Here is a 15,508-nt window from a genome sequence, read left to right as displayed (position 1 = left end):
CCTCCCGCCGGCCTCGGCCTCCACGTGTCCGCCGCCCCCTCCCCCATGCAGCCACCCGGGCCCCCGGACAGAGCGGGGAGGAGGCGGTGGGAAAGGGCTTCCCCCTCGGGCTTCGAGCCCTACGCGGACCAGGGTCTCTCTGAGGGGCTCCGGCAGCCTGCCGGGGTGTCCCGCTCAGAAACCGGCCTGCGGGAGCCGGGTCGGACCCGCCGGAGTCCGGCGGGCTGGGGGTGTGATCAAAAATCACATGTTTGTGTGGGGAGTAACCGTGCTATCAGCCCGCAGTCGGCCCTGCTGGCAGCTCTCCGCTGGGTACGGCAGGGGCTGCCTCTTCACTCCTCTCAGAGCTCGTTTCGGGATGGATGATGGCCCCTTCAGCTGCTCTATTGGCAGAGAAAGGCCCTCAGAAGTGTCTGAGTGTCTTGGTTTAAGCATCCAGGCTCAGGAAGTCGACTGTAAGTGGGCTTCGAAGTGAAAAGCTGATTAAAAACAAAGCAAATTTCCAAAACCAAGCCCTTTTGTGGTTAGCATGGAAATTTCAGTGAAGGACCTATGAGGCTGCAGGCAGAGTGAGAAGTGTTGGTGTCTTGAGGAAGCCTTGCCGTGACAAAACTAGCCCTTCCCTCCTAGGAGCAAAACTCACATCAGGGATACAAAATGGAACAGTCCCTGTCTGATCCAGAGCTGTTGTTAAACCATATAGGGTAAATGTCACGTTTCTTTAGCTAAGCAGTCCGACCATCTAATTTTTCTTTTCCTAAAGCACAGGATCCCTTTCTAGAGGTGGTTTGTATCTTTGGAATCTATAAGCTAGTGAACCTCTTCTGTTCATGCTAGCTCTTCTTCCCCTGTTCCCACCATTGGCTGGGGCTTCTCTCTTCAGTCCTTGTTTCTTTAGTACAAATTTTTAGTGTTTTATCCTCACTGGACTTTGGTGTCAATATTACTGCTGCTATGAAGACCTAGTTATAAACTTGCTTGTCAAAGCCTAGGTACTGTGGGTGCCCTCAGGTCCACCCGTGGGGCTTGTCCACACCCACTGTTCATTGCCCATGGCCATTTCTCTGGGCTATGTTGTGCTGCAGAAAGCCAACCTTGGTTTCTGTTTCTCCAAGGTTTTCCATCTTTTATACCCCATTTGTGATTTGCTTAAAACTTAAGCCCTCTAGCTGCCCCTCAGGAAACTCCTGCTCCCGTTTGAGGAAGTGCACAGAACTTTCTTGAGCTTTAGCTTCGTTTGCAAAGTTTGGCAGGGAGCCTGGGCACGCCCTCTCCCAACACCTGAGCTCTGGCACCTTGTGCAAATAGGCTGGGACTGGCTTTTTATCAGGTCATGGCTGCTTCCCTGGGGTGCTTCTTGCTGCACCCCTCCTTAGGGGTCGTCTTTTTCTCAACCATCTTGAGTTTCAGCCTCCCACTAACCTGAGGGACTCTGTGGAAGTTGGAAAGTCCTGCTGAACGTCCTTGAACTTCATCTGCTAACGTATTTGGCCAGTGGTGCCTGCTACCTGGCGCTTACAGAGGAGGACCACGGCGTGACAGTACTGTGTGAACAGATACCTCGCTGCTGTTGGGCTGTGTGTAGCTGCTGTGTCATGAGATGTGAGAAGACCGAGGTCTTGACTGATTCAGATCCTAAAAACATACATGTGTCTTTATAACACTGATGTATGAGTTGTCTTACTAAATACTAGTTGTATAATTAATAAATTGTGCAAACACATAAATCGCTGTATGTGGTGTTCACATTTCCAAGCGGGGGGGATGGAAAAAAACCCTGAAATTTGATATTGTGCTCTAGTAATGTTTCCCAAAAGAATACTGCAGTGAGGTGCTGCAGGGTACATGTTTAAATATGTACCGAGTAGCCTGGAACAAATTCATCTGTATTGCTGACTCTGCAGCATCAGAAATGCTCGGCTAATGTTTCTAGTCATAAAGTTATTACCAGTTGCCCTGAGCTGCTGAGTTATAGAGGAAAGAAAAAAATAAATCCCCAAACAATGCTGAATGTAGATTTCAACAGTCATGTGGCCAGTAAGAGTGAGTTTCCCCTTCCAGCAATAACAATCATAATAAGCCTCTTTGTATGGATGAGGATGTTACTTTTGGTTTGTATTTGAGGTTTAGTCAAAAAATGCATACTATGTCCCCTTAAGCGAAGAGAAGAGAGGGGAGCTGTTAGTTATTGTTTCTAGGTCTTTCTCAAGTATACAGATACTAAGTTTTGCAGTGTGAGTTTCTTTTATTGGAGAAGACCTAAGTGCTGGCAATTACTTTTATCCCTCTGTCTTGGCTCCCTCTGCCCCCTTCCTAGTGGGGAAGAAATGGGTTAGAGCGTTCGGCTTGCAGCTGTGCCTGCAGAAAAACTCAGCAGTAGCATTTGGACTTATTTTGTATGGATTTCCGAAGAAAAGAAGCAAAAAAGGAAATAAAGTAGCTGGGTGAATTTTTTGTCTTCCGTTTAATGGGGCAGGGATGGGCTTTCTTATATACCTCAGTTTCTGCAGCTGAGATGAGATTAATGGATTGATACCAATGCTGGTGTAAAAATCTTGTGGTAGTACCTTTGGGCTTTGCTTAAGATGGCTCGTTTTCTGTATGGTGGTGAAAGGTTGTCTCTTCCTCTCTCTACCACTTCTGAAAAATTGCAGTACAAAAACCATTACAGTGTATGACAGGCAGCACGGTGTCTTGGGGGCAAGCAGTGGCCCTAAAGCAGTTTCTTAAGCAAGAAATACTTTAATCTGAGGGCAAGGTGCATAAAATGCAGGCTGCTTTATGCTGTGTTGTTGCTTATGGAAGTTTAGCTTTATTTAAGGTTTCTTCTGTGGCTGTTGTAAAATTTAAGTCTTGGAGGCTAGATTAAGCTCAGTGTGTCCCTATTTCATGCTTGCATTGACTCATTTAATAAAGGAAAAAGGAAGAACTGTAAATATTTTTGTCCTGCCAGTGTGACCACTCATGTGAGGTGAAGTTATCCATGGGCACAGGCTTTTGCAAGATGAGACCCGTGCTTCTGTGTGATCAAGCCTTTGGAAATTGTCCATTCCCTGTAGAGAAAATACCATAAGAACGTGTTTTGCAAACTTTTGAAAGCTGACCCCTTTCTCTCCCTCTTTCTTCCCGCCCACCACCATCCTTTTGGGGAAAAGTGAAAACAGCCATGCCTGCTCCTGCACGCCCTACCATATGTTGCAGGGTTACGCACCTTCCTGCCTATGTTTTCTACGCTTCCCTTTCACACGCCAGTTCCCTGCACTCTCCCACTTTGAACAGGGTTGATGTAAATCCTCGCAGTACTTCTCCTTTCTCAGGCAGCTTGATGGGCAGTGGCTTTTCAAGCACTGGTGTCTGGGTTAGTTCCCAGCCTTGTTAAGCTCCTGTCCTGCATGAGGATCACTGCAAACATCTGGGGACGTCCCAGTGCTTGATTCTGCCTGCTCTGTGTTTCGATGTCTCCTTCCACTGTAACTGTAAGGGTTAGAAACATGAGAAGAGGCTATAGGCAAGATCCCTCTCCCTCTGTCCTTATGCCTGAGGGATCTGCAAGAGAGGGCACCACTGTGCTTTGGGAAACAGTGCTTCAGAAGCTGGCGGTGCTGTGAAGATCGTGGATCCCAGCTGTTAGGGGAGAACAAATCCTGCAGCTCATGTTCAGCATCTGAATCATGAATAGTTTGCAAGCAAAATGTGAGAGAGCTCTGCTTGAGCTAGTGCAAAATAGCTTGGACATAGGAAGTTTGACACTTGGATACTGCTCTGCTCTTTAAAGAAAAAAGCAACTGTGTGTTTATGCTCTGTTTTTTTCACAATTTTATGTTTTGTAAAAGTGCTTGCAAGAAAAATGCAATTGCTTCTGTTGGCAGTTTCCAGAAATGCATGCTTTCCTCCTGCACCCAAGAACGTGCTTGTTGCCTCGCTGTCAACACTGATCCTTCCCCATCTGAAGTCTGATTTCTCCCTTTCTCTTCCCCTGACTAGTCTCAGTCTTCATGGCTTCCAGACACGTCGTCTTAGTTCCTTCCCCTGCACCCGCACCCGGTGCCCCCTGCCATGACATTGTTTTTGTGGCTGTCTTTTCTGCACGTCAGTGGAATTTGCAGGTGTGGTAATGGGGGTGAGAGAGGAAATGCATGAAAAAGCTGGAAGTGGAAAACGGATATAAAAGAGCAGAAGAGGTATGAAGGGGAGAGGCAAAAGGCAGAGGGTGAAAGTCTCATCCCTAACTGGTCCTGGCAAGGTAACCAGCCATCTCTCATTCCACTGGTGGAAGAGGAGGCTTGCAGGGAAAGGTGGAGCAATTTTTTTATTTTTTTTTATGGGTAAGCTGGTGCAAGTGTGAAAAAGTAGACAAACTTTTGGGTGCAAAAACACTTTTTTAGGTCTGTTCAGTGTGAATTTGCACAGTGGGTTGAGGCATTTCATTGGGAGGAAGAGAGGCAGAAAAAGCATTTTATTTGCAAAGAAAACTGTTTCTAGGGGTAAAATGCAGTTTGTAACTGCTCAAGTCTAGTTAGGATAGCTTTGTATTACCAGTGTCCATTAGTAATAAGTTTCACATTGTTTGGCCATTACAACTCTTCCTGGGTTTCCTTTTCAGTAACATTCCCTGGGGAAAATGTCTCTCCTGACTACTAGAACAAATGAGGTTTCTAATTATAGGCTTGCTTTGGAGCCAGAAAGTTTAGGTTTGTGTTTGACATGTAGTCATGAAACTTACTTTAAAAAAAAAAAAAGAAACCAACTAAAAATATCCAGTAATGTTTAATTCTTTTTTTTCTTTTTTTTTTTTTTTCTTTTAATCCATTTGGCACTCAGTGGATATTACGGGATAATCATTGTTGCAGCTAAAATACTTGAAAGTTAAGAGTTGAAGGAATGAGTGGGGTAGAGATCCTGTCTATTTTAAGCCCCTGTCACTGTCAGAGTAAACTAGCAGTCCTTACTTTGTGTTTCTGCCTCGCTCTTCTCTCGGAGTGCTTGATGTGGTGTGTGTGTTTCAGTAGCTTGGAAGAGTATGGTGGCTCTTTTGGGGTGAACCCTCAGTCCCCTTCTGGTGTCTGACAGCCTCTGGAGGCAAGATGAGATTTATGCTCTGTGCAGAGGATGTTGATTTCCATACAGGGATTTATCATCACAGCTTATTCTTAGAATCATTATCAGTTTAAATTTTGGGGACCTAACTATATGAAATGGTGACTGCCAACACACAAAAACTGAGGAAACAAGTTTAGGAGTGATGGATTAATGTACTGTCCCAAGAAGAGTTCAAGTCACTAAAACATCTAATGAGTGCTGTTACATTCAGCAATTTATTTTAAGTGTCATGAGTGCAGCAGGTAGTATTCAGACTAGGTGACTAACTCTTACCTTTCTACTGTATTAATACTATATTAGGTGCATCTCAGGCAGTTGCTTCTCTGTTAGCACACATTTTTGGAGCACCAGCAATGTCTTACTAGCTTTGTTACACACATTTGTTTGGATATCACCAGGTAAACACTGCATTTTTTTCCCTTTCATTTGGAGAAAAAAAACCTTTGATTCACTGGGGTCTGAGTGTGGGAGTATAGTAGTTAGGCTTCTCACTGGTAAGATTAGGAGTACCTAGTATGTATGAGTGTTTTGTGATTTAGGTGATGTAATTGGGTTGAGATAATCCTGTGGCTTTATCTGAGGGCAAAGGCAGAAGGGCAGAACTGTTGGAGCTTTGGACTTTCACTGAAGTCAGAAAGTATTGGGCACCTATAGCCTTATGGTCCAAAATGTTTAGACTTAAGACTTCTTTAGACACATGTGAATAGACAGGCAGACGCAAGGAGTTTTTTTTAACTGAAGAGTCTGGTGAATTCAAGGAAGTGCTCTGCAGAGCAACTGAGCTCAGGATCATCTGAATACACTAAAGAGATGTAAAGAAACCCATAAACAGTTATTTAAAGAAGGAGAGAATCTCCCTGTTTTCATAATCTCTTATTTCAACTGTAGACCTGTGTGTAAGAATAATATCAGAATAACCATTTTGAAAAAGGTTCTTGTTGGCTAACATTTAGCCACTGCAAGAGCAAAGTTATGAATTAAAACTGAAGTAAAAACTGATACTGCAGTTTGTCCCTTGTGTAAAAAGCCAGTGGCACCAGTAGTGGATTAGCAGTTGCAAATAAACCGATTAACAAAGGATTTTAGGTGAAGTGGTAGATCTGTAACTCAGCATTTGTCTGTGACAGTATACTTGTGAGCCAAGCCAAGAAACGTGTCAGAAAGAGAAAAGTGAGAGTGACAGGTCTCTGCTGTTCAGCTCTCCTCACGGTCAGGCAGCTAAGGTCCTGGAGACTTCTGCAGGCTGCGCACTGGACCAGGCTGTTCAACATGTGCTGCACTTCCCTCCAGGGTGAAATAGAAGGGGTTTATGTATGTATGCATATATACACTCACATAAAGTCTTTTTTAAATATATATATGTATATATAGACACGCACACAGATTTGTACTTTTTAAGACAAACATTCAGGAAAGGTCTTAAAAGTAGCACGCCACACAGACTTATAGGCATGCCCTCGTGGGACTGAAGCTAGCGGTGTGTGCTGTCATCCCCTCCAGTTTCAGTGCAGCACTTACCGGACTACAATATTGTCAAGCTTTTGTATGTGTTTAGGTGCCTGTAACAAGGCCTGCACGTTTCTGTAGGCAGGTATGAATTGGCTTGGGATGTGTAATTGCAGCTTTCCTTCTGTTTTTTTGGCTTGGTTGCTCTTTTGCAAGGTTGATGAAATACTGCAGACAGTTTTGAGTAGAGTGCTTCCTATGCAGACATGTATTTGGCTATGCTAAGTAGCCACATGTGATTTATGTAGCAATTAAGATCATTTTCTATTTACTCATCCGTGTGTTTTGGAGAGGAATTTGTGTTCCCATATACGGAGGAATCTATGCTGTGCTGAAAATAATAGTAAAAGCAGCAGTGGTTCATCTGCCTCCAGAGGAAGCATCAAGCATTAGCCTTGGGTATGTAGGAGTACTTGCTGTGCTGGCTGTCAGCTTCTCCATCTTGTTCTTTACCCACTAAGTAATTGTGGAAAATACTGTTTGCAAGTGCATTTATTTTAGAAATTATATACAATAATACAGTAGAGGCAAATTAGAATGGTGGTTGTCTGTAATCTTTTATAGTTACCCCTGTTGTCCATAATTAGGACTGCTTGTCCTGTGTTCTGTCTCCTAATTGATCTGAGGTGTGATCAAGTGCATGGATGTGCAATCTAACCATGCTGTACTCTTCCTCATTCATAGTGCAGTCTTGTATCTTGTGTTTGTAATACCCAATCTAAAGCCTGATTATAAAATATTATCTTATAAAAACTAAAGATTAAGTTCTGCTCTGAGTGCAGATGATAGTTGGCTAAATAATTAAGTGCTTAATCTTATTTCCACTGAAGCAAGGATCTCATGATTTGGCTTATCCTCTCTGAAAAAAAGTTTGGGATAGATCAAATTTGTTAAAGGTGTTGAGCTACTGCAAAAGTAGCTCAACACCTTTATTGATGGCTAATAACCTCTGTTGTAGAGGACTTCCTCTCAGTGACTTCTTATATATAGTTGTGCCTAGGATCACACTAGCCTGTAAACTTGGAAGAGTTTAGTTCAGATGTTCTATCTAGAGCATTACTGTTCTGTTGCTCTCTTCTGAAGAATTCTGCTCCTCAGGAACAAAACCTGCTGTTTGGTCCAGCAGCAGCTTGATTTAGTGTGTTCTCTTACAGATATGTAAACTCAGATTGTGGAAGTCTTTCTTTGGAGCTACTAATTTCATTGCAAAATATCTTCATGGTTCATATGAGAAGCATCTGGTAAAGCTGCATAAACTCTAGCAACTGCAGTAGGGATTTCAGCATGACCCATAGTGTTTATGTGTACAGAAACTGGCATGTTCTTTGGCACTGCTTAAAAGAATTGAGGTGGCTCTTGTTTTGTGATATAGTACATGGGTAGATGCCTCAATGGATGGTGCTCCTGAAAACTGCTGAAATCCTTAACTCTCCATGAAGCCTGGACCTGGCAGCTGAAGGCTTGAAGTACGTGTTGCTTTCATATTTGATAGTTAAGGAGTGGAGGAGGAGGAGAAGGAAGGAATCTTTGCGTAGAAGACTTGCTCCATCTGTTGCAACGTGGTAAATAGGAACACTTACCTGCTGCTGAGAGCAAATTGGAACAAATCATCCTGGTTGCCTGTGAGGCACAGTAAGAGTCTCATTTGAGATGGGGAGTTGGTTTGCGACTTAGTCGTCTTCCAGGAGCTCCGACTGAAAGAAGGAAGAAAAAGTATTACATCTGTCCTGCTGTAAGTGTAGGCTAAAAAATGTCAAGTTCATATTTCCACACCAGGGAGTGATGTCTTCTGTCCTGTACAAAAATGGACAATTTAATCAAAAGTTCATACTTTGATCAGTTGCTTTGCCGGGTGCTCATATGCAAGTGCTGGCACTGGAAGAATTACCAGACACCGAGTCAGGGGACCATCACTTGTGTAGGCAACTGATGTGAGCAGTAACCAGACTCCCAGGTAATCTGCACAAGAGAAGTCCCTTTTATTAAGGAGAACTTGATCTTTCGTTAAAGAAATCTTCCCTCTGCTCATGATACTCCTAGCTTTCATGGAGCCTAATTTAGCACAGTGTTACTTTTCTTATGCAATGTCTACATAAGCTGTAGCTTTGTAACTTTAAAATCTTTTTGTCAGTATTTACAAGAGTTTCTAAATCTTTGTGAGCTAATTTTGATATAAAATCTAATATTAAGGACAGTTTGCAGTTTTTGCATAAGTTAGTACGTCAAGTTAAAATAAACCAAATCCTGGGAGTATTTAACCTGATATTCAGGGGCCTTCAAGTTGTTGAATTAAGGGAACACCTTTTTCCCCTTCAAAGAATATGCAGTGTGGGGTGATGACTAATCAAAGGAGTCTTAATCAACTCTTTCTGTAATGAAAACCATTTAGCTGCTCTTAGAGTTCTGAGTAAGTGGATCTCAGGATCTAAGTGGATGGATTCACAGTAGCTAGATAAGATATTATTGAAGGAGTGGGGCCACTGTAGAGTTCAAAGACTGGACCTTTTTTTTTTTTTCTATTTGCTAATATAATTTAGTTATTTCCCTGGGAAGTGACTCTTAAAATATCATTGAATTACTTTAGTTACCTTTTAATTCTTGTAGTGGTAAGAGACTAGTTGTGTACATATGGCTGTCTGAGGAGACAGCCAGTGCTTCTGGACATCAATCCCTTCTTCTTTTAGTCTAAGAATGACTTGCACTGCTGTGGTTTATAACAGAACTGCTGACAAATCTAAATACCTTCTTTCAATATTCTCTGTATCAGCAGTGAAGTATTGCTTTGGGGTCTGATTTGGCCTTCATGGGAACAAGTTTGTTTTCATAGAATTTGAAAAACAGTATTAGTGTTCAGCTGACCATGCAGTCCACTTCTCTGAACTTTTGTTGGTCCATTGCTTGCCTAGGATGTATTTTTACTGCTTTTTAAAAGGTATAATGTCAGCAAAATGAAATTCAACTTACTCAAACCCACTACATTTTACTTAAAGTATACTAAAGAAAATATCTTCTCCAAGATTTTTAATTCTATGGTGTAAGTTGTAACTTCTATCTTGAGAAAATACTCAGTAGACTGTGTTATCAAAGAGTAGAAGAATCAGGAGAATGCCCTTATTGCTGGCCCAAACCTGGGTGCAAGGGGACTTTGTGAGGTGGATTTGGCTGTGGAATATCTGGCTTTTTGTCACCCTGGTCTGAATTCTTGAGCTTCCATAAACTGAAGCAGTCAGCTCATGTGCTTAGTATGGTGAGATTTTTATATTCTGGATTAGGCTGGGTGCCAGTTAGCCAGCACACAGTGTAGACAGTTCCTACATCTCAGACCTCATCACAGCATACATAAGATTATCCCAAATAAATGCCAAGTATTTAGACGAAAAGGAGAACCAGTGATGCTTGTTAAGTCGATGGATGTCAAAACTGGCTCTGTTGTTAGTGGAGCATATTCCATGAGGATTTCCTCTTCAGTTTATTAAATCATAGAGCATTTGTGGTTGCCTTGATATTGCAATGGCAGGTTTGTTACAAAATACAGGGAAAATAATTCCTGGTATACACCTTTCTTGTGTTCTGAATAACAGTGGAACTGTCTGTAAAACAGTAACCGTATAGAAGTGCCCAGATGTCAGGAAATCAAGTAAGTTGGCTTGCCCCGTGGCAGGTGGTGTAATGCAAATCGGTTTGATTTCTCTTTGATCACCAAATTGCAGTGAGGTTGCGATGGTCATAGGAAGACTGCTGGTGTTTTGGATATCCAAACTGTTGTTCCATTGCTTTTCCAACAACTGAGAGGTGATAAAATGTGCCTTAATATAAATGTCAAAGGATTTAAATAATTTACAGATTAATCCAGTAGAATAGACGTTACAAAATACCTTTAGTAGTATCTTTCCAAATGTATTCTGCTTACAGCATGATTAAATGCTGTAAGCAGAAGCATTTTAAATAAATTAAAAAATTAATAGAGTTATATCACAGGTTACTTTGTTTTATGGATAGAGTTAATGGGTTTGTCTAAGTTGGCAGCTGCTTTTGATTCAGTTACGTGTTCACATGATGTGAAGCTTATCCCAAGATGGGGGAACATGATTGTTTATACTGTGCTAAAAGGTTGGTATTATGTGAAGTGGAACTTCAAAGCAGTTTCTAACACTCTGAACTTTAAAGCTCACAGCTGATTTAATAAAATAATTAAAAGGCACATCTTTCCCCACCCCTAAATACAGACCCCAAATATTCTTCAAAGCGTATTTGATTTTAACAATTTGCTGATTTCCTTCCTGAGGCGTTTTTGAAGTTACCACTGGAATATGAAGATGTAGCTTTGAGTTGTGATGATGACAGAGCTTTAGTAAAGTAGATGTTTACCTCATGAGATGATAAAATGATATGTTCTGTCAAAATAGCCTGGTATTTGAAAAAAAATTAAAAAAAGAAATCAACAAAACTTCTAAACCTAGTGACTTTTCCTGTAAGAGCCAAAGTTGATGGCAGATTTCTTTTTTAGTGATTTAGAGCTCAAAACAGTTCCTGGAGCAGCTTGATGAAGCACATAGTAAGGATGCTAGTACGCTACCCTTGCTTTTCATTTTCTTTTTTCCTTCCTTGCTTTCTTTCCCCTGCACCCCCAAATTTTAATCAAGGGTACTTTATTAAAATGAGTTTGTTTTTAGCTAGGCCTTTATGGCCAATGCTGGGAAAATATGTAATACAGCTTTTGCTGCATTACCTAGTTGTGAAAGGGTTATGTGGAGAATTGAAGACGAAAGCTCCATGCTGTGTGTCTGGATTTAACTTCTTAAACAAGTAATAACCTATATGTTTTCATCCTCAGAGACAGGTCTGGAAGATACAGGGGAAAAAACATCTTTCCGAAGGTGTTTTACATGTGGTAGTGATCGTGTCAGAAACAAAAGGCAGCAGAGGAGTACTTGTAAGGATGATAGCAGCAGCGTTGTTAGTACTCGTGTTGGTATTTCATTATCTTGTAGGTATGAAGCATTACAGTATGCTAAATGCAATCATTAGAAATGTGGTGCCATTCCTTGGATGTAGAAGGGAACTGCTTTTTTAGGTACTTCCAGAGATCCTTTCTCATTCTTCCCTGTCACCTCAGTATATACTGCCAAATGAACCTCAGTATTGCCCTTCCAGAGAAATCCAAACTTTGATCTGACTGTTCCCAATAAAGGCAAGCAAAAAAGTTTGAAACATGGCGAGGATGCCTTTCTGAGCTGGAGTTTGAGCCCATTCTCTTTCAGATGTGTATCAGGACATACTTCCTCTGGCAGCACTTGCTCTGTTCACGCTTGGTTCTTGCAGTCTCTGTGGGGCTGCATGACTGCATGCTCGCAAAGAAGTCTTCTAACTCTGCTATAAGTTGTTGCCCACATTAGTTACTGGATTGCTGATTTGCACATACTGTCTATAAATAGGTAGCATTTTCTTTTGGGTTCATACCTTCACCATAGTCCACTTTTATTGGAGCATATATATACAAAATATTTTGGTGAAAACATGGTAAACTGAGTATTAAACACAAGTTGGTTCACAGGATGTAACTTATGTCAAAACACAATCCTGATGCAACTCAGTACTTTGTTTGGACATTTTGTAGAGGGTGCTGTGCACAGCCAGCCTTCCAGTCTCCTAGATGTGTCCTGTGAACCAAGAGGAACAAGCAAGGTTTTGCAAAGTAGAACACAAAGGGATTATGATGGAGCAGTTCATTCTACTACTTCCGTTGGTCATGCCCTGTAACATCTCAGCCACACACCCTGACAAGGTGGCTGCTGCAGGTCTGAGGCTGTTCTAGAGCGTGGCTGCCATCACTTGAGCAGAGGGTGTGGTTCCACTGCAGCTTCAGCTTAAACTAATTAAGTTATTTTTTTGCCAGATGCCTTCCTTGAACCAGATCTCTGTGTGGTTGCAAGAGGAACAGTTCTGGTGTTAGAGTGGATGGAGGAAAGTGCAGGTAGGGAGTCTGACAGAGAGGGTGGGACCTCAAGAAGCCCTGTCTGGGCTTGGCTTATCTTCTGGAGCTGTGCTTTAGGAGGAAGAGCCTCAGTAGATGGTGCAGTGAAGTGCCTAAGAGTTTGTGGACAGATTTCTTAACTGGATAGAGATGCTGCAGGTAAGCAGAAGGTAGAAAAGTCTGTGCTTTTTGGTTTTGTGCGGTTTTGGTTTGTCTTTTTTTTTTTTTAAATGAATAATCCTTCTGGAAGGAGATAAGCAAGGAGAACTTGCTGAATGGCAAAAATGGTTTGTGCTTTAGTATCTGACAGAAAGTAGTGCAGCAAATAGGATTGCAATGTAAACCATGAGTTTACGTGCAGATTCCTGATTTTAAAAATACATGCATTTGTGTATTTCTAGCTCTTCATATTTTCTGTGGCTTTAGTATCCTCCCTTAATTGTTCCCTGTAACAGGTTTAACAGGCCAGTTCATCCATTTAGAGAATAAAGTTGAGGGTACCATTTTAAACATATTGAAATGTATTTTAAATGTTATGCCACGCCAAAAGGTAACTGCAGTCTTTCCTGTGCTCTGACTAACTTCAGTCTCAAGCAGTTATAAGAATTTTCCACTGCAAGTGTGAACCTGTTAATGGAAATTGAGTCTTAGTCCTTTGCTTCCTTTGTAAAACTGCAGGTAGGTTCCCTTGCTTTCAGTTTTGAGAGAAGGTTGGAAGGGATTTATTAATCTATTTGACAAATATATCATCAGTATCTATTTTCATGCCACTTCATAAAAAGTTTAACAGCTGAAACTGTCTGCCTGTGGTAACTATTGGGGTAATCAACCTTGTGCCATTATTTTACTTTGTTCTTTTGGGCTTTGTTGGTTATGGCATGACAATTACTGCTGTTTTCAAAAGTGTAAATATAGGCAGCTTTTTGGACAGTACCACTACTTGAGAGGAAGAAAGTGTCATTTACTGGATGGAAGACATAAGAGGAAGACAGATGAGAAAAAAGCTACAGGAAGAGAAGAGGCATCTCCTCTTGGCAGGAGGTCTTGCTCTGCCGTTGGACCACTGGAAGGAGAGAGAAGGCTGGCTGTGCACTCCTCTTGCGTTTCTCTAATCATTAAATGAGAACACTTCTGTGTCTTGACTCCTAACTGTTTAATAATTTATTTTTCTCATTTCAAAGAGGGAGAGCATCACCTGATAAACTTCTAGACAAACTGGAAGGAAACATCTTTTTTTCTTCTCTTTTTTCTTTTTTTTTCTTTCTTCTCCCCCACAAGACCGATGATGAAAAATAGAACATCACTCAGATGAGTAAGGCTCTAGTATAGTCAGCATCATGGTAAATAGCAGAGCTGTGTAAGCTATTAATGTAAGAAAAGTACCAAGTTTAAAAAATACATAAAATGATGCCTCATTATTTGACAGATTAGATCTAGTTTCTTATTGTGGTTGTTTTTATTGTATGAGACATGAAATGTTCCCTCCCTTCCTTGTTCTCTTAGATCTTTCTCTTACAAATGTGTGAATCTGCTTCAGGTACTTTGTTAAAACAAACAAGGAACAAGTATGGACGGCTACCAGTGAGCAGGGTAGCACCAGCAGGAGCAGAAGGACCAAAGCCTGACTGACACTGCAGAGACCCGAAAGCATTTGGCAGTTTGAAGGCAATCTCTTTTTGTAATAGTCTCTGAACTCAGCCCTTAGATACATGCAATCCAGTGGGATGCTGAGAAATTGGTATAAATACTTAGACTTATGTACAATGAATTTTGGTTCTGCCAATTAGTAATATCCCTTGGGATCTAATTGCAAAGTCCCTTGTGGTTTATTGAGAGCTGGAGAAGGGAGCAGTGATCACCAGCAGCCATAGGACTGGAAGAGCATGTGTATGTCTGGCCCTCTGGGGACACTCGATGTGTCTTGGTCAGGGTGAGACCACCAGGGGAAATTGCTTGGCCTCTGTCTCTTACTTCTTCCCTGTCCTGGCTCAAAGCTTCTCTGTGCAGTGACTATAGGAAGAGTCAAAACATCTGTCCTGAGCAAAGGGGATGATGTGTGCAGAGGTAGGAACCTCCTTGGGGTGCTCCAGCCTGCCTGTGTGGCTGTGGCTGAGCCTCCACTCCTGGTGAGCTCTTTCCCCATACCCGTGCAGTGTGCTGGCATTAATGGGAGAGAGGCTGGGACAGGGCCGTGCTGCCACAGCCTTGGGGAAAAGACCACTCTCCCTGCTCTCCAGAGAGCTGCAGCATGAGCTGGGTGGGGGATGAGGCACCTCTGTGACCAAACCTCTTGGAAAGAAGGGGTGAGCCCCAGGCTGGCTTCTGTGTGGGCGAGGGATTCTGGGCTGAGAGGAGGTTGTGAGCCCTGAAGTTGAGGTGGTCAGTGCCCTCCGGTTAGCAGCGTGGGGAGCTGGGCAGGCAGCATGCTGGGCCTTGTTTCCTATGTGAGAGGAGTCCAGGAAGCTGAACAGCAAGGAGAGGGATGGCTCAGGGAGCTCCCACTGGGAACTAGGATGGAGGTTTGCATGGAAACTGAGTGCTGTGGGTAGTTAATGTCAATGGGGTTGGTGGCTGGTTGGTGGTGTATGTTGCAGTGGTGCAGGTGGTGAGTCAGCAGGAGCTCTGAAGATCAGTGGTGACCTGAACTGGAAGGAACCGTGAGTTTGCGCTGTACAAACAGTGATGGTTATGAAAACAGCTTATGTAGGGGGAAAGATGTGCGTGGTTTGGTTTTTTTGTCATCTTTTCCTCCACCACCTGTTTTGTTTTCTTTGTCAGGACTGGCTGGACTGGCTTTGAGCTAATACCCTCAATTCAACCTTCAGTATTTTGTGTGCTCTTTTAAACCTCTTTCTTCGTGGCTGTGGTGTCTGAAGAGGTCACAGAACCATACCTAGCTGCATACAAATTTTCTTCAGATGATATTTA

At 42.3% G+C, this 15,508-nt stretch overlaps 1 protein-coding gene across 1 annotated transcript in view; it reads left to right on the top strand.

Moving 5' to 3' along the window:
- The first annotated feature begins 45 nt into the window (after positions 1 to 45).
- RASSF3 (Ras association domain family member 3) overlaps positions 46 to 15,508 on the top strand; it is a 50,834-nt gene continuing 35,371 nt past the window's right edge. Inside the window, exon 1 of the mRNA XM_010171662.1 lies at positions 46 to 312. Coding sequence (XP_010169964.1) covers positions 46 to 312 — 267 coding nt within the window. The remainder of the gene's footprint in view (positions 313 to 15,508) is intronic.

Source organism: Antrostomus carolinensis, unplaced genomic scaffold (genome assembly GCF_000700745.2).
Source record: "Antrostomus carolinensis isolate BGI_N321 unplaced genomic scaffold, ASM70074v2 scaffold10497, whole genome shotgun sequence".
NCBI lineage: Eukaryota > Metazoa > Chordata > Aves > Caprimulgiformes > Caprimulgidae > Antrostomus > Antrostomus carolinensis.
The sequence above is the reverse complement of the archived record's forward strand: the minus strand, read 5'-3'. Positions and strand labels throughout refer to the sequence as shown.